The sequence below is a fragment of the Cyclopterus lumpus genome, chromosome 6 (assembly GCF_009769545.1).
Source record: "Cyclopterus lumpus isolate fCycLum1 chromosome 6, fCycLum1.pri, whole genome shotgun sequence".
Lineage (NCBI taxonomy): Eukaryota > Metazoa > Chordata > Actinopteri > Perciformes > Cyclopteridae > Cyclopterus > Cyclopterus lumpus.
In genome coordinates, this window is record NC_046971.1 from 5,533,234 (window position 1) to 5,560,076 (window position 26,843).

Genomic DNA, 26,843 nt, shown 5'->3' on the forward strand with positions numbered 1-26,843 from the left:
CTCCTCGCTCTCGGTGCTGTCATGCATGTAGTAGACGTGTCCGAGTTTCAGCTGGGGAGGACACACACACACACACAAAAAGGATGCAGTTGTCACTCAATTCTGATTCAGACCTGGATGGTAGGAAACAACATGGAATAGGCAGAGGATGGGTGGGCCTGAAAGGTGGAATAGCCTTCATACAGTGCGACTGTCTCTTAATGGACAGATCCAAGCTGTAGAGGAACCACGAAGCCATCATCTCCTGGTTTACCTGAAGAAACTCAAATTCACGACATTGTTTCCATCTCACACTCTTAAATTCTTATTTTGATACAAAAGTTTTCGTGTACAACATCTTCTCAGATAGCTTTTCCTTCCCCCTGACAGACTCCACACATTTTTACTCACAATAGTATTTCTTTTTACTAATTATCTGGTGTGCTACTCAGCCTGTGAAAACATAATGTGTAATGTCTTGTGTGGCTCTCGGGGGAGGGGATCTAATTATTTCAGTTGTGGTTTTAGAAATTTCATAAACATATTTCATACAGAAAAACCTGGGTTACAAAGTGGAGTTTGAGACGTGGGCGTTTACTAGACAGGGAGAATCTTAACAAAAAAATATGCCGTCGGGACTAAAAGCCTGAATATTTTATAAATCTTTCTCTTGTTAGTCCACCAACTTTAAAGAAAGTAGTAAATTCCCATTAATATCACTTTATATCCCTTCTCCATATAGAATACATGTGGATTCTTCTTTGAAGCAAAAGTTGGTTTACTCAAATTGTTAGCTGGCTTGATCTTTATCTTTTAGGGCATTCCAACAGTGAGAAACATCCATTCAAATTTAACAAATAATTACCCAATTCGCAGATGATGTGAGAATGTACGTAAACAAGGTTTGTCATTGTTTTTGCCGAGAGTGAGATGAAAGTTAGCCAAGAGACAATTAGTATTACTAGTTTAGCATGAAGTCAGGTCTGTTGTTGCCTGGAGACCGGTTCATATTGTTCATGTTGTCAGGTTAGTGATATTTGTGACGTGTTTTTTGTCAACTTGATGCTGTTTTATTATGTTCACGTACTTATTTTAAGCCCAATCATGATATTTCTTCTAAATGTTGTCCCTTTCACGGTAAAGACAGGCTATTTATACGCTTTCCCTTGGTTGCTTGGACTTGTCAGCCTGCTTACAGGTCTTTGTGCTAAGCTAAGCTAACCGCCTCCTGACTATAGCCTCGTATTTAACAGACAGATCCCAAATTGTCAAAACAATTCCTCATCGTGACGTTTATGTTCTGGCAGACGTTTATTTCTGTCCAGTAAACACAATATCCGTTGTTGCACTAAATAGATAAAAAAATATGTTTTCAAAGTTTTGTAGGCTATAATCAGGTCTTTAAAGTCTGTCAGCGGCACACGAACAAGGAGAATCTCCCATGTGGGACAAAACCTCGAGGGGGAAACCAGATGCAGAAAAAAAGAATCAGTCATCCTGTGTCAAGTGAGCTGGATGGAAAAAAAACCCAGCACCTGCGGCCGAGCCGAGGCTTCCTGCATACAGAAGAGCTATCTCGGCACCCAGCACCCCGAGCTCTTGTTTGTCAGTCTTGTAGTCCTACCCGGATCAAATAATATGCATATGTAGCAGTTTAATCGGACACATTCACAGAGACTCTGGATCCTCCTCTGCAAAAAAAAAAAAAAAAGGGCACAGTTGGAACTTTGTCTCCAGTAAGCCGCGGTGAAGTTTTAGGACCCGCTTCAGAGGGCAGGAAGTGCCAAATGGATCCCATATGACGGGCATCCTTCTGGAATAACAACCCCCATCATCATTACTGATCGGGGGGGAACAATCAGTCTGCTCGCTGGGACAATAAACAGAGGGTGGCTGTTGGGACATGTGGCCTCTAGACTTACTCCGAGAGACTGATGCAGATGTCACTATTTATTTTATGTTCATGTTTTTATGTAAAAGGTTTTGTGTGGATACTGTATTTTAGGGGGAAAGAAGTAATATAAACCAGAAGAGGACAGGACTATTTTTTTGTTGTTGTACTTGCCCGTGTGGACTTTAATAGGTTTCCACAGATGGAAGACCTAATTGGGACCCGATGGAGAGCCCAACCTGATTAAAGCGAAGGTGTATCGCAGCAAAGTGTTTCAGATTTCCCATATTTCCTCAACGTTGCATGTGTTACTGAATGTGTTCATGAGGAAATCCCACGCCTGACATCGGCCGACACAGGTTTTGCTAATGTGACGCATCTGGACCACATGGCACACACGGTGGAGTGCCCTTACATTCATGTGGTGGGTGTTCATGTAGACTCTCTCTGACACTCTCGGTTTCTTTTCACTGCGCAGCTACTGTACACTTACATAACCTCAGTGAACTACAGAAGCTTGCGACTTTAAGTTGTGTTCAAACAGCATTTTAAACCTTGGGAGGCAACGAAACTTTTGAACACAAACAAAACGCATATGCCCGACTTTAATTTGTAAACGATTACGGTCTGGTTTCAATGCTCCACTGACACAGGATTGGACATTTATTCGTCAATGTGGTACTCATTTGGGAGAACGGACTGCGTTTCATTTTCTGAGTGTAACGGTGAAAGAAAACAGAGAAACACAGACAGCGGACCTACTTTGTTTTGTTTTTTTCCCTCTGTGACATTTCCTTAGTGGCGTGTAATATCTCTGTTCATTTCTGCCTCTCCGTTGCCAATGTTACCGTTGCTACGCACTGGACCCATTTGAGCTGCACATTGGGATCTTCGAGAGACAGTATGAGAGCGAGCCTGGCAGTAGCAAAGCGCGGGACGCTGGCGTGCACTCACGCTTATTATAGGAATATATACCGGGCCAGTTTATTTTGGCTTTGGGCGGTCCAAAGGCATCGTCAGTTTTTCCACAATGCTTCAGCAAAGTAGAGAGGAGTAGATCCGGGAGCTGTAAGATATGTGTCTAACTAGCTCCAGTAAACTATGTGGTCTATTCAGAATGTTTTTTTTTTTCAATGGTAACTACACTCATGCATTTTTTATATTTTCCTAAAGCTGGGGCCTCTAAACCACACGGAGAGCGACCAGGGAGCTGTGCTGCAGCAGCTCCACGTGTCTCCCCTCCTCTTTCTGTCGGTCTGGCACAACACAACAAATCCCCCCACCCCTAAAAAAAAATGCGCTGAGAAGTAACCGAGGGGGGAAGTTTAATGCCGAAGCCTCGCTGCCGTAATCCAGCTGAACAGCCACCGAGATGCCGTCGTAAGACGGAGATGTTCTACTCCCCGGAGTTATTAAAGCGGGATGAAATGTGGATTATTGAGTTTGTTGGGGTGTTCGGGGGAAATGTTTGGTCCCGGATTGACACAAATACAAGAATCTTGATCCACATTTTGAAAATTCATGTCCTTTTGAAAGAAATTATCAAATCTATTTAATCCTTAAAATGTTTAGCAAGAGGCAGCAATTTGGTGAAACCAACCTTTTGGTAGATAAAAAGATAAAAAGTTACATTTTACAAGGTTCAGGCTCACAAACTGGACAAAAACTAAATCAGAACTTCATGGAACTTCTAAAGGATTTAAAGATGATCGTATCTCCCTAGAATGATATCTGAGGATGCTGGTATGTCAAAAATATCCCCGGCATATTTGCACACATAAAGATCCATGTAAAATGACACGTGGATCTTTAGGCAATCAGACAATGACTTTCCTCAACATTGTGGTGAATCAAGCCAATAATATATCGGTAGCATAGCATGGCACCATATTGGTCGAGCTATGAAACTTAACTTAAACTAAACTTTGAGACTTAGTGAGGGAAGGTGCAAGAGAAAAATGCATACACATAAATATACATTGTTTAAATGAGGGAGATGTAAGTGATTAGAGATTGTTGGTGATATTTTTTTTTTTGGACCGTGTATCTAAAAGTCATAATTTCCCTGTTCCTCTCATCACGTACCTCCTCCCATGTAAAGTAAGTCACTTCGTCTCCGTCCAGGTAACGGATCTCGCCGTGCTGCGGCGCCTCCTCCACAACAAAGTCGATGTTCGCCGAGGTGTAAAAGGGATGCGAGATGTTCACGATCTCTGCGTCGATCGCCCTGCTGAAACCTTCCTTCACCGTGAAGTTGAAGGTCTGGACGGGGATGAGCCGGGGCACGATGTTCACAGAGACGTGCAGGTCCTCCACTGTGGTAAAACCGTTGCTGACATCGACTGTGAAGGCGTCATTGCCCTGAAAGAGATGGATGTTGAAATAAGTTATTGACATACTAAAAATAGACCTTGTGCCTTAGATGCATCAGCAGGCAGAGGTTGTCTTTTGTCTGATTTAACTCTAAAAGGACTAGCTGCCACATCTGATTTACTGTGTGGTGCGGCAGAATAAATGAATGGACAATAAACCTGGATGGATGCAGACACATAGAGAATGCGTCCCTGATCAATGTCCTCTTGAGTGAAGGAGTGAATGTAGTCGAGGACGGGCGAGGCCGTGCCGTCCGAGCTGTTCGTCAGCTTGACCACGTGGCCGAGGCGAGGAGGCTCTTTGACGGCGAACACCATTTCTGTGGAAAGAATATCGGCTTGATCCACCTAAAAGACAAAAAGGTACATGCTGTTAATTTACAATCTAACCCCTTAATATTTCATGTCTTTTTTTTTGTATGATGACCATCTAAAAGTTATTTGTGGGAAGGGCAAAGATTAAGCTTAATGGCGTATTAAATCTACCTTAAAATGCTGCATACCTACTAAGATTGTCTGACTTTTTAGGTGTTCTGATGATGGTCGCTGCTGTCCCCCAACACCAGTAAAACAAATCAACTAATAAAACAAAAGTTTTCCTCTGGCAGCGGTGTTTCAAACAGACATCTAGCTTTTCTGACTTCCTTTTTTAGAACAGGATAAGTATTTTAAGTTAATATTATTAATTATTTATCAATATACTGTCAACTTTAGTGAAAATAACACCTAATGGTACATGCACAGCATATCTAATTAGAACACTGTGACTGTATGAAACTTTTTTTTTTACATTTGGTAACATTTAAAGTCATTTACGCCCAGGCATATTTATGGTCATCCCACTGAGAAGATGTAAATGTCCATGCATTTCAGAAGATCATGCCGCCATTCTATCGAGGATTTGTTCAATACATATTTCAGGAGTATGTGTACAGGGGGTCTGGATTCTTCCCCAGTCAATACTGCATATTTGAAATGTGTACACTTTGGTGAAATGAAAGTTCAAAAGAAGGAAGTCAAGATATTTATACAGAGAACGTCTCATGAACGGGTCGGCAATTTAAACCTCATTAATTGCATTCAAGATGAAGTGCGGGCAAGTTCATCTTATATTACAGTGAGCTTCAGGAAGCTCCTCAGGGGATACTTAGTGTTCTGTTTTCCACTTAATAGACTGTAATTTAGTACATAAACTAGATTAAAAGCAACAACTGCAGAGTCATATTTAGCCCTGCTTTCATGTGGTTGTATTGTAGATGAGAGACAGGGTTACAAAACAGGGCAGTGTGCTTGAAATGAGTCATGCGAAAGATCTATTTCACAAACAGAAAACAAACTTGAAAAAGACAAAGACAAGTTGTATAAATATTATTAGAAACATTAAATGCTATCTTGATGAATAAAAACAAATATGTGCTTCATAGGTTAAATGTCAGCCGAGCAAACTAATATTATACGTGTGATCTGTAGCTCTTCCAGTTACTTAAAACAAATGAGTGTCGCTCAACATACCATAATGCGTCAGTTAACATTACCTTGAGATAATCCTGGGTGATTATAGTGTGCTCTCCCTCATAGGAAATGATGACCTCATTGGTTATCACCTCGGGCTCCGAGAGGTAACCTTGCTTGAATATTTTAATCCTGAATGTGCCTTCTTCAGAATGTCCTCTTGCTTGGACGCTGAAGCCGAAGGTGTCCTTGGATCTAAGGCTTTCATAATCATGCTCATAAGAGACAACGCCTTTTTTCAGGTCCTCCTGGGTGAACTCCGCAGCCTCAATCCCGCTCACAATAATCCTGCCGTCGTTGGGCGGCGACGTGACCTGGAACTTGATCTCACTGTCGTCTCTGATGTCCATGTTGGAGTCGGCGCTCAGCAGGGTGGTGTTCAGGGTCTTGGTGCTTCCATAGTCGATGACAATCATTGTGTTGTTTACGACTTGGAGGTAGGGCTCGCCTGCCTGTATCTCAAGCAGTGCGGTGGTCTTGTGGAAGCCGTCCGACACCTGCAGGGAGAATCGCTCCCGGTCGGCTCCGTGGTGAATGAAGAGGATGTTCATGTCTCGCAGGTCGGCTTGTGTGAAACGGAACAGGGGCTGCGAGGGATTAGATGTTGAGACGATGTTGCCCGAGAGGATTCCCTCGCGAGCGTAGACAATTTGGGTGTCGTTGAAATCTGAGTCGTCATCTTTAAACTGGATGACATCGGTGGTTAGCAGACGCTGACCGTGGCGGACTATGTTGAAGACTTTGTCCACGACCCTCACAGGAGCATGCTCGTTCTTGGATTGGATGGATATTCTGAAGACTCCAAACACTGTTCCCTCGTCGGCATTTTCCGCTCCTTGATCTGACGCTGAAAAACGGAACTCGTCACTGCTTGTCTTAGAGCCGTCATGCTTGTAAATAAGCCTTTCGAACTGGAGGTCTTCGTTGCTGAACACTCTTATCGCCCCCTCAAATCTAGGCTGCCCGAGTGGGGAGTCCCTCATCAGTCGCCCATGCTTTGGCCCCTCTGTGACACGGTACATAAAATCTGTAGAACCTGGAGAATGTATCCAAAGATAGTTTTTGTTCAGAGTATTTTCACCACCCTGCAAGACAACCAGCCTCTCAATGGTCAAAACAGGAGCATTGGCATTGGCGAGGATGGTAATTGGAAAGGTGTATAGAGGGGAGTACTGATCATCAGCCTGGACTCTGAACTGGAACTGGTCTATACCATCCAGAGATCTTTGCACACGCACACTATAGCTAATAGTACTGTCCAAAATGTCCTTCTGTGTGAAGATGTCCCCCTCATTCAACTCTCTGTCTGACAACCGGAGACTACCGAGTGTCGGAGGCTTGACAAGGATGTATTTTATAGTTTGCGGATCTGGGTTTTTCCCTTTTACTTCGGCTTGAAGCTCTGTGAGTCCGATTGTTTGCTCTTCATCCGCCTCCATCTCTAAGGGAACCAGGGTAGAAACTTTCACTTGTGCAGGGATGATCTTGACCAAGAAGGTGTGGTTCCAGAGGGAGAACTGCCCCAGGTGGACGTTGAATTGAATCCGCTCGGTCACAATATCTTCCTGGTCAGTCGAGTCTGTGCTGACATAACTCAGGTGGTCTTGATCCAGATCAAATTGATTGAAAGTTGTAACCTGCTTGTACATTCCCTCACTTGTCTTTATCTGTAGTTCTCCAAATATCAACGGTTGTGTAATGTTATACATAATATCTCCATTACGAGGATGAGCGATGATGGCCAGACTTTGACTACTTATGGAAGCGTTGCTTCCTTGGGACAAGAGAAGGCCAGTGTTGGTGACAATAGTCATATGTGGCTGTGTCACAGATAACTGAAAGGTAGTTGAATGGCTTACTGACTGTCCATCAGACACTTCCAAAGTAATTCCAGCAGCTCTACCCCCTCGATGTACGAAATAGATATTTCCATCTTTTAATTCCCTGCAGGTGAACTCTGAAATGCTCCTTCCTGGCTGCCGGCCATTTTCCAAGTAACCAACTTCCATGGATGGCTCTGAGGTCACAGTTACTATTAATTCATCACAGCGGGTGTCAGAATCTGTGATTTTGATAAGGACGGGACTCAAACGAGTTCTGCCGTTTTCCGTGATGGTGATTTCTCCTCCACCAAGTTGTGGTATGTCATTGACGGGAAGAATCTCAACTGGGAGGATGTACTCCTGAGGAGTCTTTAAACATTCTGGAAGGTAGCCGTTACTTTCAGCAACCACCTGCAGCTGGACTTGATCTGTGTGCCTCTCATTTCCATCATGCATATATTTAATTTTCTTGTTGATGACATCAAGAAGAGTGAACTTTTGAGTGCGTTTTGTATTCGTGTTTATGTCAAGAAAGCCATACCAGGGATCATTCTGGATAGTAAAGATGATCTGAGATTGACGCATTCCTACAGCACTGAGGTCAAATGTAGGATTTAGGTGGTTGATAAAAACTAAAGCTTCCCCACCTTCAGGCACAAGCAAAGGGGTGACATCGAGAAGGTTTGTGACATTTTTGAATATCTCTGGCGTATCCTCTGTTGGGTAGCAATGCTGGTTGTTGGTGCCCATATTAACAAATCTGATGCGAACAGGCGGAGACGTAGTTGCGTCTGCGTCGTAGTAACTTGAGTAGTCGTATTCCTCTCCTTCACATTTAACGTGAACATCTTTGGTCACCAAAGCATCCTGCAGGCTTCTATCTTTCTGATTTACTTTGATTTCCCCCAAACAACCAATGAAGGATTCTGCTGTCATTTCCTCTTCTACACGACTTAAGGACCCGCTCTCTTGAAAGACGGCCTTCATTTTGCCCTGTATGCCTCCAAGATACAAGTTTCCAACCAAGTCCAATGTTTGTGATGAGTCAAGAGGAAGGGAGGAAGACTGGCTATCTACATTCATGACAAAAGAGTCCTGACTGACTTGAACCCTAACTCTATGCCACTGATCATCATCCATCTGCACCTGGGTATTCTCCAGTACCTCCAAGCCACCGCCGAGGTCCAGCATGCCTTTGAGATAGCCTTTCACAAGACCAATAGCAATAAAGTCTGACTCTCGGCCAGGGTGGAAAACAAGTAACGCGTCCTCAATGGTGGTTTTCATTAGGATTTCTAAGACCCTTGGAGCACCACTAGCCCCGCTCCATGTAGGGAAGGACACAAAGGAATCAGGGGTGCTGAAACTAGTTGCCTCCCCATCACCAGCCTCAAACTCACTGCTGCAGGATTCCTTTGTGTCGCGGCATTGTTTAAACGCCGTGCTGAGAATATCAAACTGGTGGGACTCAAATTTGACTTCAGTCATACAGCCGCGGAAGGGGGGAATGGCATTGGCGATGTAGGGAGCGTCAAGGTCTCCGGTTCCTCCGAGCCAAATGCCCATGTCGATATTAAGCTGTTCGTTGTCGTTATCCACAGGAACATATGTTGGGAAGAGCTCATCAATCGTCATGGTGAGTTTGCCATCGCGCAGTGTGAGTGCGATTTTGTGATCCAGAAGGTTGTTCAGCTGCACTCCTTGGGACGAGGACAGTGTCACCTCACCGGCCCCCATGTTCATTCGTGCCTGAGGGAAAACAAACATATTTAATGTGTTATATTAAACTTACAATGCATTGCAGGTTTTGTACATGCAAATCAAATTGGGTATCTACAAATCCCCCTTCTTCACAGATGCTCACAGTTTTGACTAAGCTACATTTTAACAATTAACTATCACTGACAATAATATCAGAGATCTGCGTTTTGCTGAAATAAAGTTAAATGACAGAATTCTTACACATGCATGACAGATAAGGCTATTCAATTCTAATATATAATATATAATATAGTATTTGCTCAGTGCATCTTATATCACCGTGAGTCACACAATGAAGGAAACTAAGAAAAGTAATATTTCCTTTCATTACACATACCCTTAGATTCTGAGAAAAGTAATATTTCCTTTTATTACACATTCCCTTAGATTTCCCTTCAAGAAATCGCAGAGCTACTGTCAATATAAATCTCTCTGATAGCACTGATGCTAATTCTGCTGCTTTTCCAATGCTGTCGAACAAGTAATTATAGATGTAAAATGTCACAGTTCTCATTCCAGTCGTACAACTCGAGAAGGCAACAGACCAACCCAATCCGTTTTGGTTGTTTTTTCCACATGACACCTATGAAATGTGTTGTAGTCTCGAAGCTGAATGGCTCTCAAAACAACATTGAATGTCACACTCTTTGCAATTTATCGCACCGCTTTGAAAAGCCTTAAAAATGTGTTGGATATTTTTACAGCTAAGATGCCCCAAAAAGTGAGTTGAGAACTTCCCGTGTGAAGACTTGGATATTGTCGTAGTGAATGAACTGAAATTGCATTTTTATTTTTTATTCTTCATTGTTCTTATTTAATTGTTAATCATTTTCACTGCTTCATTTAATTCATCACCAAGACAACAGAACACGATGCTATACTCCCCAAGCACTGGTAAATGCATAATAATGAAATATAATGATGATGGTTTGCTTTGACGTGTATGAATTTACTTACAAAACGTAATGTTATACATCTTTATGCAAACTGATGTTTTTTTTAAACATTTGTTTTACCTATAAGTATAAGTATTATTCCTCATACTTGCTTCACCTGTGGAAAAAAGCAAGCTGCAAAACGACTTACTTTCTTTTACAATTAACACCCAAATCTGATTGTATATTTAAGGCCATTCTTTTTTTTAAAAGTAATGTACCTTTTGGAAGGAGTTGTTTTAGTTGATTTACCTCCACTAATTAACAAATTCAGTGATGTCTTTTTTTGTAATTTTCAAGTAAACTATGACCAAACAAAGTGACGCAACCACGCTCGCACAATTTTAAATGTCCTTATTTATCTAAAAATATTTCAGCCTAACCACTCACCTGTACTTTCCCGTTTTGGAGCTCAAGAAACAGGTAGTCCTCCATTCCTGCAGCCAGTAACAGCAGCCCACTTCGCCGACTCGTCTTGATCTGCAGTGACAGGTGGAAGGTGGTGACATCTTGGAAGGCTTGTAAACTGCAGTGGCTGTCCCCGAAGTAGGATTCTGTGAAGAGGGAAAAATAGAATATAAAGATAAGAAAGAGGCATCAAAGGCATGCTGCATACCTGCAACGATCAGTGGTTTTAACTGTATAACCCCCCCCCCCCACACACACACACACACGTGTACATATTCTCTTTGACTGTGCACTTTTAAATAGAGACACTATGGCCACTTGAACATGAGCCCTGCATATTGCATTCTCAACGCTGTGGCCACATGTATCACTCCATTGGGTTAACGTAAAGATAAAATGCGTGTGAGGCGATAAACTCATCCTATACCGCCGGGTGGCAACATGGCAATTTTAATGTGGAAGTTTGGAGAAACAAATGACTGAATGTGAGCATTTTCCCCGAGTCTCACGTTGCAGTGCAAACTTGCTCAGGACTGATTTATATATTATCAGGTGTCCTCCAGCTGCTCCGGGATGAAGAGGAGCTCCTCTGGCCTCAAAGGGATTCACTCACTGAGACATCAGTCATTACCCCTGCGGTGGTTTTCCGGGCATATAGAGTCTTGGGGCGCAGGATTTCCCAGGCTTGAGCTGTCTCGTTTCCAATGATATGCTAATTCAGCCACCTGCCTCGGACCGTGCTCTCAGAGGCCCCTCGACAAAATGAAAACCAGGGAGGAAGTCAATTATTTCCCAGTGCACATGCTCTGAAATTAAACTGGACCACCTCCAAGACCCCATTTCCTCAGCATTGGTTTTCCACGGCCCTAGCCAAGAGATATAGCAAAGGGGCTTTCCATTAGCCACCCACTCGTCCTCACAAGGGACAAGACACAGAAGCTCATTGGAACACAGCGAAGAAGGCAGTCTTTGGATCGCGAAAATGCAGAAACATTGCTGTATGTCAAAGCTAGAACATTCCTATGAGATCATGTTGACCAAAATACTCAATTGACAGTAGCATCCAGTAGCGGCGGCGGGCTTGATGCCATGCAGCAAAAAGAATCTCACAGAATAACTTATTCAGACGTGACTGAGTGAGAGAAAAAAAAAAGAAAAAAAAGGCACCACACGTTCTCTGTCATAGCTATAAATGGAAAAGGTATTTCCTCAAGACTCTGTCTGGGACAGCTCGTGTCTGTGTTGCATCTCCATTAATACCACGGAGCCGGCCCTCAAAACACCGAAGGGTACATTTGTCCTTTGGTTTCTCTTCTCGCAAATGAACCCCCTCCTGATCGGCAACACACACACACACACACACACACACACACACACACACACACGCACTGGAAATGTGAAACGAGGACAATCATTTGGATGTCAGCGAGGACGAAGGCGAAGCTTTAATCGCGGCGCACTCATGCTTTCTCAATTTTTCTCAGGAGTCATTTTTGCTTTTTGCTTCCAAGGCCTCCGTCTCGTGAACAAAGACAGTGATGAACTGTCTGAGCGCGGGGCCAAAATACACAGAAGACGTTTGATTACGTCTCCAGTGGCCAGAGAATCCCGGAGGCTCTTAGAAATGTACACCACAAGAATGATCACATTTAGCATTTCGTAAAGCATGTTGCGGGAATTCTAACAAATGAACTTAAAGACATTGGAGGGGGGGGGGGAATAAACTATCAAAACTAAAGCTCTTAGATCTTTCCTGGTATTTCGAAACGAGAATTGGAGATGAACATGGAAAAAAATATCTTTTTGTATTGCTGAATCAAAATGGAATTACCAGTCACACGTCATTCATTTTGAAGAAAATGTCACTTTTTTCGGAGGCTATTGTCGTTAGAGGTTTCTGACAGTGCTCGGGGCTATTATGGGGCTGTTCAAAGAGTTTCGAGTGAGGCGAAGGTATTCCGAACGAAAACACTGGTGCTAATTGCACAGGAGCCTTCAGGCTGAGACTGAAAAATGGGGGGGAAACAGAATCTTTTCTTACAGGCAATTGCATTAACAAAGAAAATCGCAATGAGCTCCATGGTTCTTAAACCCAAGCTTTTGTTGGATTGTTCACTGAGCATGGGGATAAAAAAGCTGAAGGAGAGAGCGATGCCAAGACAATTCTGCCCGGGGATTTTCTGGTTCAAATTCAGCTCGCTGCCGTTGCCTTCAGGAAAAAAAAAAGGAGCACGTTTTCTAATGATACAAACAATAGCTTTTACTCTCTGCAGTGTACCTGGACCTGGAATTCATTAGTTCCCCAGCTAAGCCGTGTAAAGCTCTGTATAGGACTGGCTTCATGTGGGGAAAAGCACATTTTAAATAGCTGTACAAATGCACTTCCCTTGTCTCTGAGCTCTTGCTTTAAACCATTTTTTTTCCTTTTGTCTTCACCCATGCAAAAAGTTACTCACACCTCCGGGGTGAAGGAAACACATTATGGCGAAGGGCTTTTTTTTTTTGAGACTCCTGTTGTCTCTCCTGCAACATAACACTCAGCCACATTGTCCATCTTTCATGGGGGCCGGGGTGTAGATGGGATCTAGCCGAGGTGATTTTTGCTGACAAGGCATCGTTATCTGTAACGGATCGTCCCCCCCCCCCCCCCCCCCCCCCCCCCCCCCCCTCTCCTCCCCGCTGAAGCCGCTGCGACACTTTGGTGTCAGTCTGTGTGGAGGTTTAAGCCACCGGGGAGGACAGCCTCTGATGCCCTTTAGCTACCGCACCCCCTCCTCACAACTACTTTATTGTGTGTCAAGCAGAATCCTGGTCTCGGGCCAATGCAGATGGCTATAATTTGATGACTGACTGCGCTTGTATTTATAATGCTTGAGGAAACCGAGTCTTCCTCTCTTTCACGAGCCCCTGAATGAAATACCCTGTTGTCCGTCTTTCCCTTTCCTCCTCCTCCTCCTCCTCCTCCTCCTCTTCTCCATCCTCTTTTGGTCTCAATCTAGCGACACATGTCCGGAGACACGCTGACCACAAGTGCAGGAAGATGAGCCGGAGTCACTTTGGACATATTTTAAGTGAGTGTGAAGACGAGCCTTTCGGGATGCTAATTGACTGACGTCGGTGTGAAGTGATTCTACTTTATTATCCACACGATGCTCCACATGTGTTTCAAATAATATGATTTCCTTGTTTAAAAAGCAGAAGTAAAAGCATACCCATGTGTGTGTGTTCCCCCATACTTCAATATCGCCATGGTAACACCGCCTAGAATCCAAACAAACCACCTCCTTGTGAAACCCATGGTTATAGGCCATGGTTAGCTTCACTATAAATAGTGGTTTCGTTGGTCATTTGTTTCCTGGGACATGCCGGCTTCTGGAGACAATTATATGAAGGATAGGGTGTTGTTAACCGGGGACGTAATTGGAGAGCTTTTAAGGGTGTAATGGCATTTAGTGTACTCACAAGGGTCAATAAACCCTTGTGCTCGTGATGAACGTTAGTTTTCCAGTTATATCAGAACATGGATCATAATACGTGTGCGATCAGAAATCTACTAATGCTCGGTCAATTCAGAATATCTATAAAATCCTTTTGATACTTGATGAACGTCTTTGCGTTCCTGTTTGTTGGACGAAACACACAACGGATTTTTTACACGATTCCCCCCCCCCCCCCGCCTACCCACCGCTGCTTGGTTCACGGACTCAACATCAGAATGATTACGTTAACGCTGTTCGTGAGCTCGTTAGCGACGACAACAACAACAACAACAACAACAACAACACACGCTATTCCCACACACCGATCACAGCACGCTCGCTGCTCTTTAACAGGAAGTGACCACGTTTACAGACCCCGACTCTTGAATACAGCAGTCTGTATAAAGAAGACTGCTAACCCCAGCGCTGTTAAACAGCAGAGAGCAGAGCCACAACTCTACATACCTTGACAGCGCAGCTTTATAAGGACACCTCCCCCCCCCTCCGCCCGCCCCGTCCCCGCTGACTTTTCAGAAGTCTCTAGGGACACACTTTTACAAGCTTTATAGAGACATTTCTAAGGCCAGACTATGTCAGTGCGAAAGCAAACACAACACCATTTTAGTCCTCTTTCAACCCCCCCACCTCCCTCTGAGACACTCGGAGTGAAGAGGCACAATACATAAAGAACACACAGGCTTGTGGAGCCTCAGTGGGTGGCCTCCCTGGCAATATTTTTTCAGGGCTTCCTTCTTTGTAAAACGCACACTTACACAAGAGACAAGAGGGGGGGGGGGCAGCGGCGAAAAAAATTATGACCTTTTTTCCCCCATGAAAGGAGAATGTCGGTGTAATGTAATTTCAGGTTAGGAAAATGGAGAGAGAGAGAAAAAAAAAAAGGGAGCGAAAGCGTGGAAAAAAATATTTGAAAGGCTCAGTGTTGTCTGGGTTTGTGACGTTAATGCGAGAGCGGCTCTGAAAGGCCGGGTTTCTATACACAATTAATGGGGGGGGGGGGGGGGGGGGGGGGGAATGCCCACTTTCATTTGAGGGATACAGAAAAAAAAAAGAAGAGGAAAATAACTTTTTTATTTTTTTCCCTCTGGAGCCAAAACTGACTTTTCATTGGCATTGAGATGAGATCGAGAACAGGGTAATCCGAGAGGCGGACGGCAGCAGCCAAAAGAAAATCACTGGAAATCATCGTTTTAGACTTTCCAGAAAAAACTCGCCGTGAACTCCTCACTTTCGGGTCTCTCGCGACGCTGCCGGCGGAAAAAAAAAAAACAACAAACATTTTCCATTGGAGTTTCATGTGAACATTGACGTACTTGCATTTCAAGGTCGACGGCGGACAAAAGAAATAGTGTGCCGCTATACGAAAAGAACTACACGACGGGAACATTCTTCACGTGTTCAGAAGCCAGGCTTCGGGGCTACAAAAGGTAAACACCCCCCCCCCCCCCCGAAACCCAATATTGCAGCCAAATAAGGCCGTGTGACCAACCCACAGTGTGTCGGCTCGACTAAAAGCACCCGTCGGGCCGTAATGACTTTGGGCTGATGATCTCACCAGCCTCACAACACCGTAACACACACACAGCAGTGAACAGAAGCATTGTGGTGACTCAGGGCTCCGCTGTAGTTTATGACTCTCTAATACAAAGCGCACCTCTGTCGGCACGGCCGAGCTACGGAAGCCATCAAAGCCGAGGTCCCAGTGGGTGGGTCCTGTTAAAATAACCCCGTGTGACATCAGAGGATTGCCCCCCCCTTTCATACTATTTCAACCTATATCCCTCCCTACACACACACACACACACACACGCACAACGCTTTCTTTTCTTTTCATTCGCTGCGAGGGAACGTTCTAACGAGCGATTGTTGATACATTAACTGTGACTTTTTCTGTTTCCCCTCAGCTCGAACGCGGCCGTTTATAAAAATCGAAGCCGGGGGGGGGGGGGGGGGGGGACATTTTAAAACACCGGTAATAAATTCCTCGTGTGAAATCTCACCGCGATAAAAAAGTGTGTCGAGGGAGAGGACAGGAAGGACGAACGAAAGTGCCAAAACAGCGATGGAAATCACGCACGGACGATTAAACTTAAGACTTTTGCAATGATACATTTTCTCGTTCGCGCAGAATACAAAGCATCTCGTGCTTCTGTACCTTTTGCACCCGACTTATCCTTATAAATCTAATTTAAGGTCAATAAGGGATTATCATTACCCTACAGTATACTTTATTTTAAGACCGATGGCGCTGCATGCAACGCACGGCCGCTCTGGCTTTGTTCCACAGCGCCGACGGTCCAAGTTAATTGCAGAAGGAAATTAGACGGCGTTTAAGTGGAGCCACTTAAGGGTCTAATATTCACAATGTCAACACGGAAATGGGCGAGCACAGAGGCTCTGTGTCCTGTTGCTACTTCTACTGATTAGTACAGATAATTAGACAACGGTTGGTTATTCTAGGCTTCTGTGGTTTGAAGGCCTCGTCTCTCTATGTGATTTAACTTGGTTTCAAGGAGGGTTTTGACACTTTTGCGTGGCTTTGGGGGTCCAATTGGTTAGTTTAGCCATCCAAGCTGTGAAATGTCCAATATGTCTTTGGCTTTATTGTGTTATTCTTAACCTGGTGATGTGTATGAGAACTGGATGTAGCTTTCGGAGGCCGAGCGACATTCATTCAAAAAACAAAAAGTTGCCCGGTGGTGCAGAAAATGACCCGGATCTTCAGATTTAAGTCGGGCCCATAGAGAACCTGAATATTCATTACGCCGAAGGAAACAACTCTGGATTCGGCTATCAGCGGATTTCTTTTTTCCAAACTTTTAGGATCTAAAAGGGCTATTTAAAGTGTCCTTACTTGGATGTTGATGTAAATATCCATTGAGTTACAGAACAAAAAGTCATGTGATGCAAACTAGAAAGTTGTTATTCGACGATTTGCACCGGACAAGTGTATCCTTTACACTTAAATGTAAAGGATACACTAAAGTGTCTTCCAGCCTTAACGTGAGGAGTAACGCATTCTTTATCTCGCCCGTGTCGTGACTCAAACGCCCCTCTCCAGGTTCCTGCTACTTCACTTAATGTCAGCTCGCTGCACTTTTGAGGTGTCGCGTCCTCGTTCGCAGAGTCGCACACTGTCGGGATTTAAATTGTCACAATTTTAAGTACGAAGGAGCGGAGAGAGCACTTGACAGCCCTGTGATTTGGTCTTGTAATTTTCCACCGTCGCTCGTGTTCAGGGGGCATTGGAAAAGGTATGTTTGCTCTCCGGGTCTGCCGGGAGTCATTTTGAACATATCAATAGCTCCATTCAAGCTGTTGCTTTTCGGAGTGCCGTTGCGACTGCAGTTACGGAGTACGAGCAGCGGCCGTCAGTCAATCCGCCGCTAATTATCAGCCTGATATCGGCTTTTCAGTAGGCTGGAAAAAACACTTTGCCAAAGTAGTGTCTCTCACTGTCGTAAATCTCTCCCCCCCCCCCCGAAACGTCAACACTGGGGGAAGAAATGTAGGACCTGGAACTTCGAGAAACCACAGCGCAGGGGTGCACTTGATAGGAATGGAGTTTACATTGTTATTGTCTGCTGATGGGGGGGGGGGTATCCCAAATATTTCCCTGACGGATTTCATAAATTAACCAACTCTCTCTTTCTTTTTGGTCTGTATTTGCCTATTTATCTGTCATTGGGGTCTAATTTGCCAAAATTCCTTCAAGATTTGTAGATTTTATGGAGACCTTGATACTTGAGTGTTCAGATACAGCAACAACACTTTTGAGGTACTTCACATTGAGAATTGTTTTTTTTTCTTTTTCCAGAAAGCTTCATTGGGCATCAATGGTTTAGGGGAGGATTGTTGGTTTGGTTTGTGGAGGTCAAGTTGTCCTTGACCCGAACCACAACTTCCTCCCAATGGCTTAGTCAGGTGTCTCCAGGACCCCATTTTGCCATGAGGACACACACACACACACACACACACACACACACACACACACACACACACACTTACAAGGTGAAGACAGTACCAGTGTCGCTGTCAAGTCTGGTGATTAGAGTATTTGGTCTAACAATAAGTTAAATGTCTGAATAGAAGAGTTTTATGCTAAAATCTATTTCAAATTATACACCGAAAACATAATAAAACATCATGAACGTCTCATATTTCTCAACTCATTCTAACCAAACATTTAGAAACCATTTTTTCACATCGGTTCCAAGCGTCATATAGCTGCACACTTTTTCCATGACCACATTTTGATAGAGGCCTTTTCTGTAAATGAGGCCCTCGGCCCTCCGAGGAGGGAAACTGTGATACAGAAGCTGCAGTGAAGGGGGCCTCCCGAAAAAAAACCCATATCCGGCTTTAACCTGGGTCTGCAAAGTCAGTGTGTGTTTGAGATCACAGTGTCACATCAGCCCCATAATGAGAACCAGCTGAAGGCACACACACCGCCAGACTGACCCTCTCCAGCTCAGACTGACCCCCTTTTTCTCCCTCAACCACCTCACCCCTCCCACCCTCCCTTGAACCCCGGAGACACTTCTCTCTCTCTCTCTCGCTGAATTCATTCCCAGATAAATCCTTTATCCAGATGAAAGCCTACTGGCGTCGCTCCAAACTATTCCAGAGTGCACGCCCAAAAGACAGAAGGACACCGTGCAAACATGAACACTGTACACCGTGAACACGCACTCTCTCCACTATGAGCGGTGATGTCTCACAACCTGGCAAGTCGCTTCCTCCGCCGGGCCGGCTGAGTCAGCCCGACCGCCTCCCTCGCCACTCGCATGAACGGTTTTCCACCGGGCTACCGTGGAGGAAGGCCCGCCCTGCTCCGCCCTGCTACTTTCCTCTCAACAGCACCTCGACTCTCATTCGGGAGAAGTTAGGAGCGCTCTCCCCCCCCCCCCCCTCCTTCTTCCCTCCTTCTCTCGCTCCCCTACTCTCAATCTTCCTCTACCCGAGGAAACAGCATATAAAGTAGGAAAAGGCCGGTGAACGCTGGGAAACTATTTTAACAGCGCTCTAATGTTCCGGCTAACCACTTGTACATCCATTTAATGTTACAACCATTTTCCCAGTTTGGCTTTCGTTATCGTAAGTACTGACGTGAAGATGGACAGCTCTGATTTCAGTGAAAGATCTGTGGTAGTTTTTTTTACATGGAGGAACCGGCTCCTTTCTGTCTCCTCTGCAACTACAAACAAATGCATATCGGAGCGGATAAAAAAGCAGCTTTGATGAGTGCAATCACAAGTGCTTGATTAACAATCTACAGGATTTTGAGCGTCATATTGAAGCTTTTGTTATGATCTACTAATCTAAAGGAATGGTTATTTGAAAAGGCGCTAAGTGGCACAAGTGGGGATTTGTCCCGATGTGAGAATGTCAACTTGGTTTGTTTAATTTTTCTTTAAACAGCATCGAAAATACTTTTTTTCCAGGAACGCCTTGCTCCACGCTGTTACATACACACTCCTGGAAGCCAACAATGCGCCGGAAGGTAGGCGCCTTGCTCGAGAGCTCCTTGGCGGTCATAATGCGACGAAGTAACACGCACGACGCTTTTTGTTCAGTTTTTTTTCGGAGATCAAAACGACAAACGTCAAGAGAACTCTCTCCATCTGCCCCGTGAAGTCCTCCCTGCCCACGCATTGGCAAACGAGGGCCTCGACATAGAACACACATTTATTGTAAACGCTGGTCTCGTTGGGCCTAAACACTCACGTTACACATCTGTGGCAACGGTTTCAAAACATGTGGTGACAAAATGGTGGCCCAGAAAAAAAACTCTGCGTTCCTGCCCCAAAAAGGTTCGCTGACTGCAGCCGCTCTCCGCACGCCGCGGTGGGCCTGCGTGGACGTCGTGGGCAACGTGCATCCTTTTAACACCGCCGTTTACGTCACAACACCACGCCCTTCGGCAGCTGCGCAGCGGTGGAAGCCCGACGGCGTAATCTCGGACAGCTGCACCGACCGCTTCTTTACAGCCGTCCGTCATAGTTTTCAAACACAAAGGCTTTGCAGTTGCCGACGGCTGTTTTTTTTTTCCGGCAATGCACACTGAAGTCTGTTGAGCTGGACTAGTGCTCACAGACTATTTTACTCAAGGTCTAAATACCTCCAATATGGCTGCCAGCCATAACCTCACCTGGTAGCACTTCATTCACTTATAGTTTGCAGCATTTGAGACATAATCATCCATCTTGGCCACTACGCTTCAGGATGAAAGCAGAGTGGGAAAGCTCTTCTCTGGCTGCAGCTGCTGCATCCTCCCTAAAATACCAAAAGGGGTTATTTGAGACCTGGAGGTGCAGATGCGAGTTTTCGTGGTTGTATACAAAGTGGCTCTACGTCCACCGTTGCTACTGACAGGACAGTAGTTATCAGGAAAATATGAAATGGGTGAAGACTCATTAGTGTTGTGTGTGTGTGTGTGTGAGAGTCCTCAGAGAAAGGGTAACTTGTGCCAAGGGTCATGAGTCACATTTTGAAGACACAGTGCCACGAGTTGATGTACCTTTGAGGGATGCCTCAAAGACACAGACAAAATGTTCAGAGAGAGAGAGAAATATGATGAAAAAGACCTCTGGAAAGATGCTTCTGGGGCTGAAGAAAAAAAACTACAAAGAATGAGTGCAGAAAAAAAATGAGAGCTACATCAGACAGATTTTTCTCTTATTTTTTGCTGTTCCTGTAAGTTGGCACAAAACTTACTTGCAGATAGACAGACAAGGTCCTTATTACATCCAATTTGCATTTGGATGCTAACAAGAGCCGGGAGTTCGAAGGGGATGTTGTTCCTACAACGTCTCCAACAGATGTAATTACGAGCAACGCACCTCGCCGCCGCCGACTGATTACCGTGTTATTTCTTCATTTTATCTGGAGAGAAGTTGCTTATGATCCTCTTCTTCTTTTTTTAAACCCCCAAATGTGCACGGCTGATTCAGCGTAAAAAACAACAAAAACGACCATGTATGTTTCGCAGACGACTGCGGGAGCAGGAAGACGCCCTCCCACGTTGCGCCACCCCACCTCGAGGATCAGTGGTTGACTGCTTTCTCTCCGGCGACAGCGCGGATCTACGGAGGTGTGAGACCCCTTGAAAGTGAAACTATTGTCACGCAGTGGAAGATCTGTCTAGATTGCCAGAACACTGGGATACAAAGGATCAAACCTGTGACGGATGAATGTCGCCTCTCAGGAGAAAACGTTGGCATCGTAACGTTTCCACGAGACGCACGTTTTAACGCGGATGCTTTTGCAGAGTGACGAAATGACAATGAGTAGACGGCGACAGGCGGAGACGCACCTTTACAGTCTCGTCTTCTTTTATTGGCCAATATCGATTTTAGCTTGGAAACACGGCGAGATGAACAGGAACATGTGTACTTAGGGGATGGGATGCTGACCATGAACAACAATGTTAAAAAAGGAAAGGGGGGGGGGGAAGGGGGGGGAGCCCAAAACCCTGCAGGACTGAGTTACAAAAGGAAAGAAAAAAAGGAAAACGTAATCTAATCTATTTAGCTCCTCCCATCTTTCAGTGGACACCATTTAACATTCGGCCCCAACCACCTTTCTCAAACCATCTCCAGGCTTTTGTGTCTCGCAAGCCCGCTCGATCAATAAAACTATCATCGCATTCCATTACCTGGTTTATGTTTTCGGGGGAACGTGCTCTTTAAAAACTTGCGTACGACTGCGTCGGAACGCACATCTGCCGATTTCAAACGCCGTGCATCTCGCCAGCCTTTCATCCGTCAGGCAAAAATCTTTAATCTTGCCAAGGCGCAATCACGGGTACTGATGAAGGTGCCACACACACGGGTGAGTAATTTGACGGTATGAGACATGCCACGGGCACAGATGGCTTACACCGATTTTGTGCATTATAGCCGGATCGCTACACGTAGTTTTACATACAATGCTGACAGCTCCCTCTGTTTATATTTAGATTCATGAACACATTTGTTCAGCTAGATGGCTTTTTGCCCACTTTGTGTGGTGAATATTGACAAGGCTGTCAGACTGATGAATCCAGGGGTTGGAGGAGAGAAAAAGAGAGAGAGAGAGAGAGAGAGACATAGAGAGAGATCGTCCACCAGTGAACTGAGCACTGGCGAAAGTAGAAGTGAGGAATGTGTGTTTTCTTTATTCGCTGCTACAGGCGAAAAGCTCCCCCGAGACGGCCTTGACTGAAGACTAAAACAAAGCCCGCGACTAAAATCAATGCTTGCCTTTCACGAGACCCCGTAGCCCAAAAAACAGAACAGAACCAGCGCGAGAGGGGAAAACTTTTGACGTGGTGGAGAAAGAAAAAATAACCACGAAACCCACCAGAGGCGTTAAGAGTTTATTCCTAAATCCAGGTATTGATTAGGTTTTTTTAGGAGTGAGTAATTCAAATCTGTCCACAACGTAGACGTTCTTAACTCTTGATGTATCTTACTTCGAGCACACTCGCACTTTTTAATACACCTAGAGCACCAAAAGTCAGTCGGGGTTGCGTGGCCGTGATATCTACCGAGGTGAGCGCGCTAACCAGTTAGCCCCGCCCCTTTTGTGTATCCGGGAGGGGGGGGGGCGACAGTGAGTCACTGTAGCGTCCAGTCCGTCCTTTAGTCCAAGGAGGGCGGGCTTCCCGAGGGTCCGCGTGTTCATTGGATGACATCCAAAAGCGGTGGGAAACGAGACCGTCGTGTCCCGTCCGCCATCTGGAAAACTGGAGGATGACGGGCTTTTGGCAGGTAGCCGTAGCAACTAGCGTCCAGTCAGCGGGAAACGCAGGGAGTCACGCCGCGCTGCGCCCAGCTGTTATTATTATTATTATTTATTTTATGGACCCAGTTGTAGAAGTGAAACGCTGCCCCCCCCCCCCCCCCCCCCCCCCCCCTATTTCTTTTGACCGCGTGGCATTGAGGCAGTTGATAATCAAACATGGCGGCAGTTTCATCATTCAAAATTCAAATTTTTTTTGCCGGATGTGACGACAACTGTGTGAATCACTGTCTCAGACTGACTGAGAGTTTTTAAAATATGCATTTCTTGGCTACATACATGACTTAACAGCGATATAAGTCCGAGGCGAAATAAATAACAGTTGTTCTAGCCCCAGGAACATGGCACATTATGATAAGGAACATAAAATACGGCACATAGCAGCAAAATTGTGTATTTTATGTACAAAATATGCAAATTAATTGCCATTAAAAATTCTACTCCTCACCGCGGATGAGTGCAAGTATGTCATGATGGGTGCCATTAAAGATTACGGTCCCTTCTGGAGCAAAATGTTCTGTCCTTCACCTTTCTTCTCCGTTTGCCCTCATGTTTTATGAGCATGTGCTTAAACATGCGGCCATTTAGCCGCCATTAGCATCCTGATTGTATACAGTATCGCAAAGGTCAATTACACACGCACCGTGCATGCAGCGTCGCTTTTTTAGTAGGCTTTCTCTTTCCGGTGCAACGTTTCTATTCTATATTTAACATTTAAAGTTCAAGGTCTAACTTGTATTCAGAAGGTATTCTTGTTTAGAGAGTCAACATATGTTTTTCACACGATGTGATGGCCTCGCATCGTGTGTCAAGATGTCAATTCTGACAATTGCTGTTTCGCAATATAGTCACATTGCCATCACTCAATTTTACTTCTGCAATTACTGCAATTCCCGTGTGTTACAGTCCCCCTTTAGTCACATTGGTTCAATAAGAAATTGATATTTTAATGTGCGCTAAGTTGCCTAATGTAGCCTTAAACATTACAGAGATCTCACAGTGATTTGCTTTAATCAATGTCTATTGATGGATGACATTTTCAACTACCTCAGCTCATTCATAATCACAGTGTGTGTGTGTGTGTGTGTGTGCGTGAAGGACGATTACAGAATAAATGGTTGTTAGAATGAACTCGAGTACAGCAGACAGAGAGGAGCACTTCAATCTGTGAGCTTGATCATGAAGCCAAACATCCAAAAAGTCAGGAAAATGGTGATAATCCCTTCTTTTTTTTTTTTTTTAAAGGTGAGATTCTTTTTCTTTTTTTTTTTGAGGGGCTTAAAGTTTCAGGCCCGGCTTTCTCTGCTCTTCTTTTGACCTCCTGCAGAAAATCCTCCTTGCACACCTTGTATGCGGGGACGCTCATTGCGATTCATTAGTCGTTACTTCGAATGTCGGCCGCATTAAAACTCCTTTTACAAAAAAAAAATAAATAAATAAAAAAAGGGAATTATCGTGCTTTACGTTCCATCTGGGTCGTTTGGGAGGCGGACGAGTGTGTGAAGATTAAACGTTCTCTCTTCGCCCTCGTTAAAGTGAAGATGATATACTTTCACATGGAGGGGGAGGGAGGTTCTCCAACAGTACTAAGCAAACATAAACCATATGCAGATGTGTTCTCCGGTGCTTACCCGCCCTCGGAAAAGCGAAACGTCGCAGAACGTGAGAAGCGACGCGCCCTCACGCTCTGAACATGCATATATTACATCTCCTATCAAATTCCACGCCAACGGATATGATAATCACAAATCTGAGGATTAGCTTTTTGAGTCTTTCACAGATCTGGATGATCTGTCAAACTGGCAACGCACACTTCTTGTAAAAAAGAGAAGAAAAAAAAAAAAGTCTCTCCCCTTTCTTCGTCGTGTAAAGATGCTTCCGCCACAACATTTCTAATTGCTCTCCAAATACGACTTCATTAAAAAAATATAACACGGCAAAACATGTTTAAATGTTTCTTTACGCTAAAGAGAAGTCCCGGGCGTCACCTGCGATGACGATGTCGGCTTGTTTACTCCGCTTTGAGTTTTTTTGTTGTTGTTTTTTTTTGCAGATGAAATGAAAAACAGCTTACAAAACCATTAATTAACCATCCCGAACAACACGAGCTAACCCAGTTGAGAGCGATCCGAGTGTAATTAAAATTCCTGTGGATTTAAATACGTTCTCGGGTGTGCACGCTAACAGCCCTTTCGGGAGCTTCTCGGACTAATCGGAGAGACTGAGGAGTGTGTTTTCCTTTTGCTAATGGGTGAACACATGATTTCACAGCTCCCGATGCGATTATACTCTTATTAGGGTCAGACTTTTCATAAAAGACGCATTATCGCGCACTTCTTCCCATCGCGTGTGTGCGTGGGTGATGTCATTTCTATCTCTTTCGGTGTGTGCAGAATTGTCTTCCGATTCCAGCGGCTCAGTCCTTTTGAACCAATTTTGTAAAGCCGCCGAGCGCTCGCTCCCAATATTTGAACCGAGACTTCATAACAAGTCAGACGAAAAGAGACGAAAAAAAGGCCCAGAGCCTCTCGTGGCTGGTTTGAAGTTGAGAATGTTGGTTCAAAAGTTTAAAAGACTTTGCGACATGTCGAGATGAGAGTCGTTTTCTGACAAATTAAGGAACACAAATTAAAAAGTTTGGCCGCACACGCGTGCGTGTACACACTAGGAAAAGGTTGGAAAAGCCAGATCACCACCCGGGCTTCCCATAAAAACACCCACTTTGGTAGGTAATTCACAGCCGCTCTGCGCTCCCTTTTAGGTGAAATAAACAGCCACACTTTTCAGAATATTTGCAGTCCACCTGCAGAGGTGGTTTACAGTCAAGGTAATTGAATAATGTGCAGGCACTCAATGACGGCAGCATAATTCACATTTAACGAGCCATCGCTACGAATAGTTTCTGTCTTGGTCAGAGAACGAGACCAGGTACTTATGGTCAGCCGGGGTTTTCTCTCTCTTTAAATGTACAGTACTTTTTTTTTTTTCCTTTCTTGGAGTCATTTAAAGGATGTGGTGCCGGTTCCAGTTGTGTTTGATTCATATCACACCTTCCAATCGGTCTACAGAAGTCGTATGATGGAGGAGGTTTTGGTGGTGGATGGGTAGAAAACATCAGGGTTTCTACTGAGGAACTGCTGCTTGGGTACTTTTGTTGCATTTTTGTAGTAATTTTAAGCCAAACCACGATGTGATTTTTTATTTTTTTTTGTAATACTAATTTTCTTGTAAAAATATTTTGTGGTTGTTTATTTTAAAAAGTGTTTAAAACTGTGACGGTGATCCAAGAGAAACTACGTTCACGTTATTGACCGTGCGGGTTAGTTGGGAGATTTTGGCTGTCCGGCGTGATATTTTATAATTATTTATTTAACTATATGTTGTTAATGCTGCATGGAGTCAGTGTACTGTTTTATAACTTCTAATGTCAACTGCACAATAATGTTGTTTAAAATGTACCTGATAAATTGCGTTTTTAGTGTATGCAGAGAATATGACTGCTTTCATGAAATACATAATAAATGTCATTATTGTGAGAAATCGACATTTATTTCCAACATGTATTTTTTGGCAACAGATTTGTTAAAAACAATGTTTTTATCACAGAACAACAAAGGACAAGGAATATGGATAAACATGAAACAATGCAACTGAATATTTTGGCAGCGACAGGAGTGAGAAGCTTAAAATTGTACGACTCCATCTGTCTTCATGCCTCAGATGGCCACACGCATGCAAACATATGTATAAACACACGGGTGATCCTCATTTCCGGCTCTAGGAGAATCCTCTCAATGAGCCACAGACACGCTCAATTCAATCCACTCAGGCATAAACACACAGCCTCCGATGCCGATAAAGGACCCCCCCCCCCCCCCCCC

At 44.4% G+C, this 26,843-nt stretch overlaps 1 protein-coding gene across 1 annotated transcript in view; it reads right to left on the reverse strand.

Annotated features, from left to right (window-relative positions):
- Positions 1 to 26,843, reverse strand: part of cspg4 (chondroitin sulfate proteoglycan 4) — a 61,978-nt gene that overhangs the window by 15,949 nt on the left and 19,186 nt on the right. Inside the window, exons 2-6 of the mRNA XM_034535965.1 lie at positions 10,664 to 10,827; positions 5,778 to 9,326; positions 4,402 to 4,590; positions 3,956 to 4,231; positions 1 to 51 (exon numbers count right to left, since the gene is read on the reverse strand). The exon at positions 1 to 51 is cut by the window's left edge and continues 126 nt beyond it. Of these exons, the coding sequence (XP_034391856.1) occupies positions 1 to 51; positions 3,956 to 4,231; positions 4,402 to 4,590; positions 5,778 to 9,326; positions 10,664 to 10,827 (4,229 nt within the window). The remainder of the gene's footprint in view (positions 52 to 3,955; positions 4,232 to 4,401; positions 4,591 to 5,777; positions 9,327 to 10,663; positions 10,828 to 26,843) is intronic.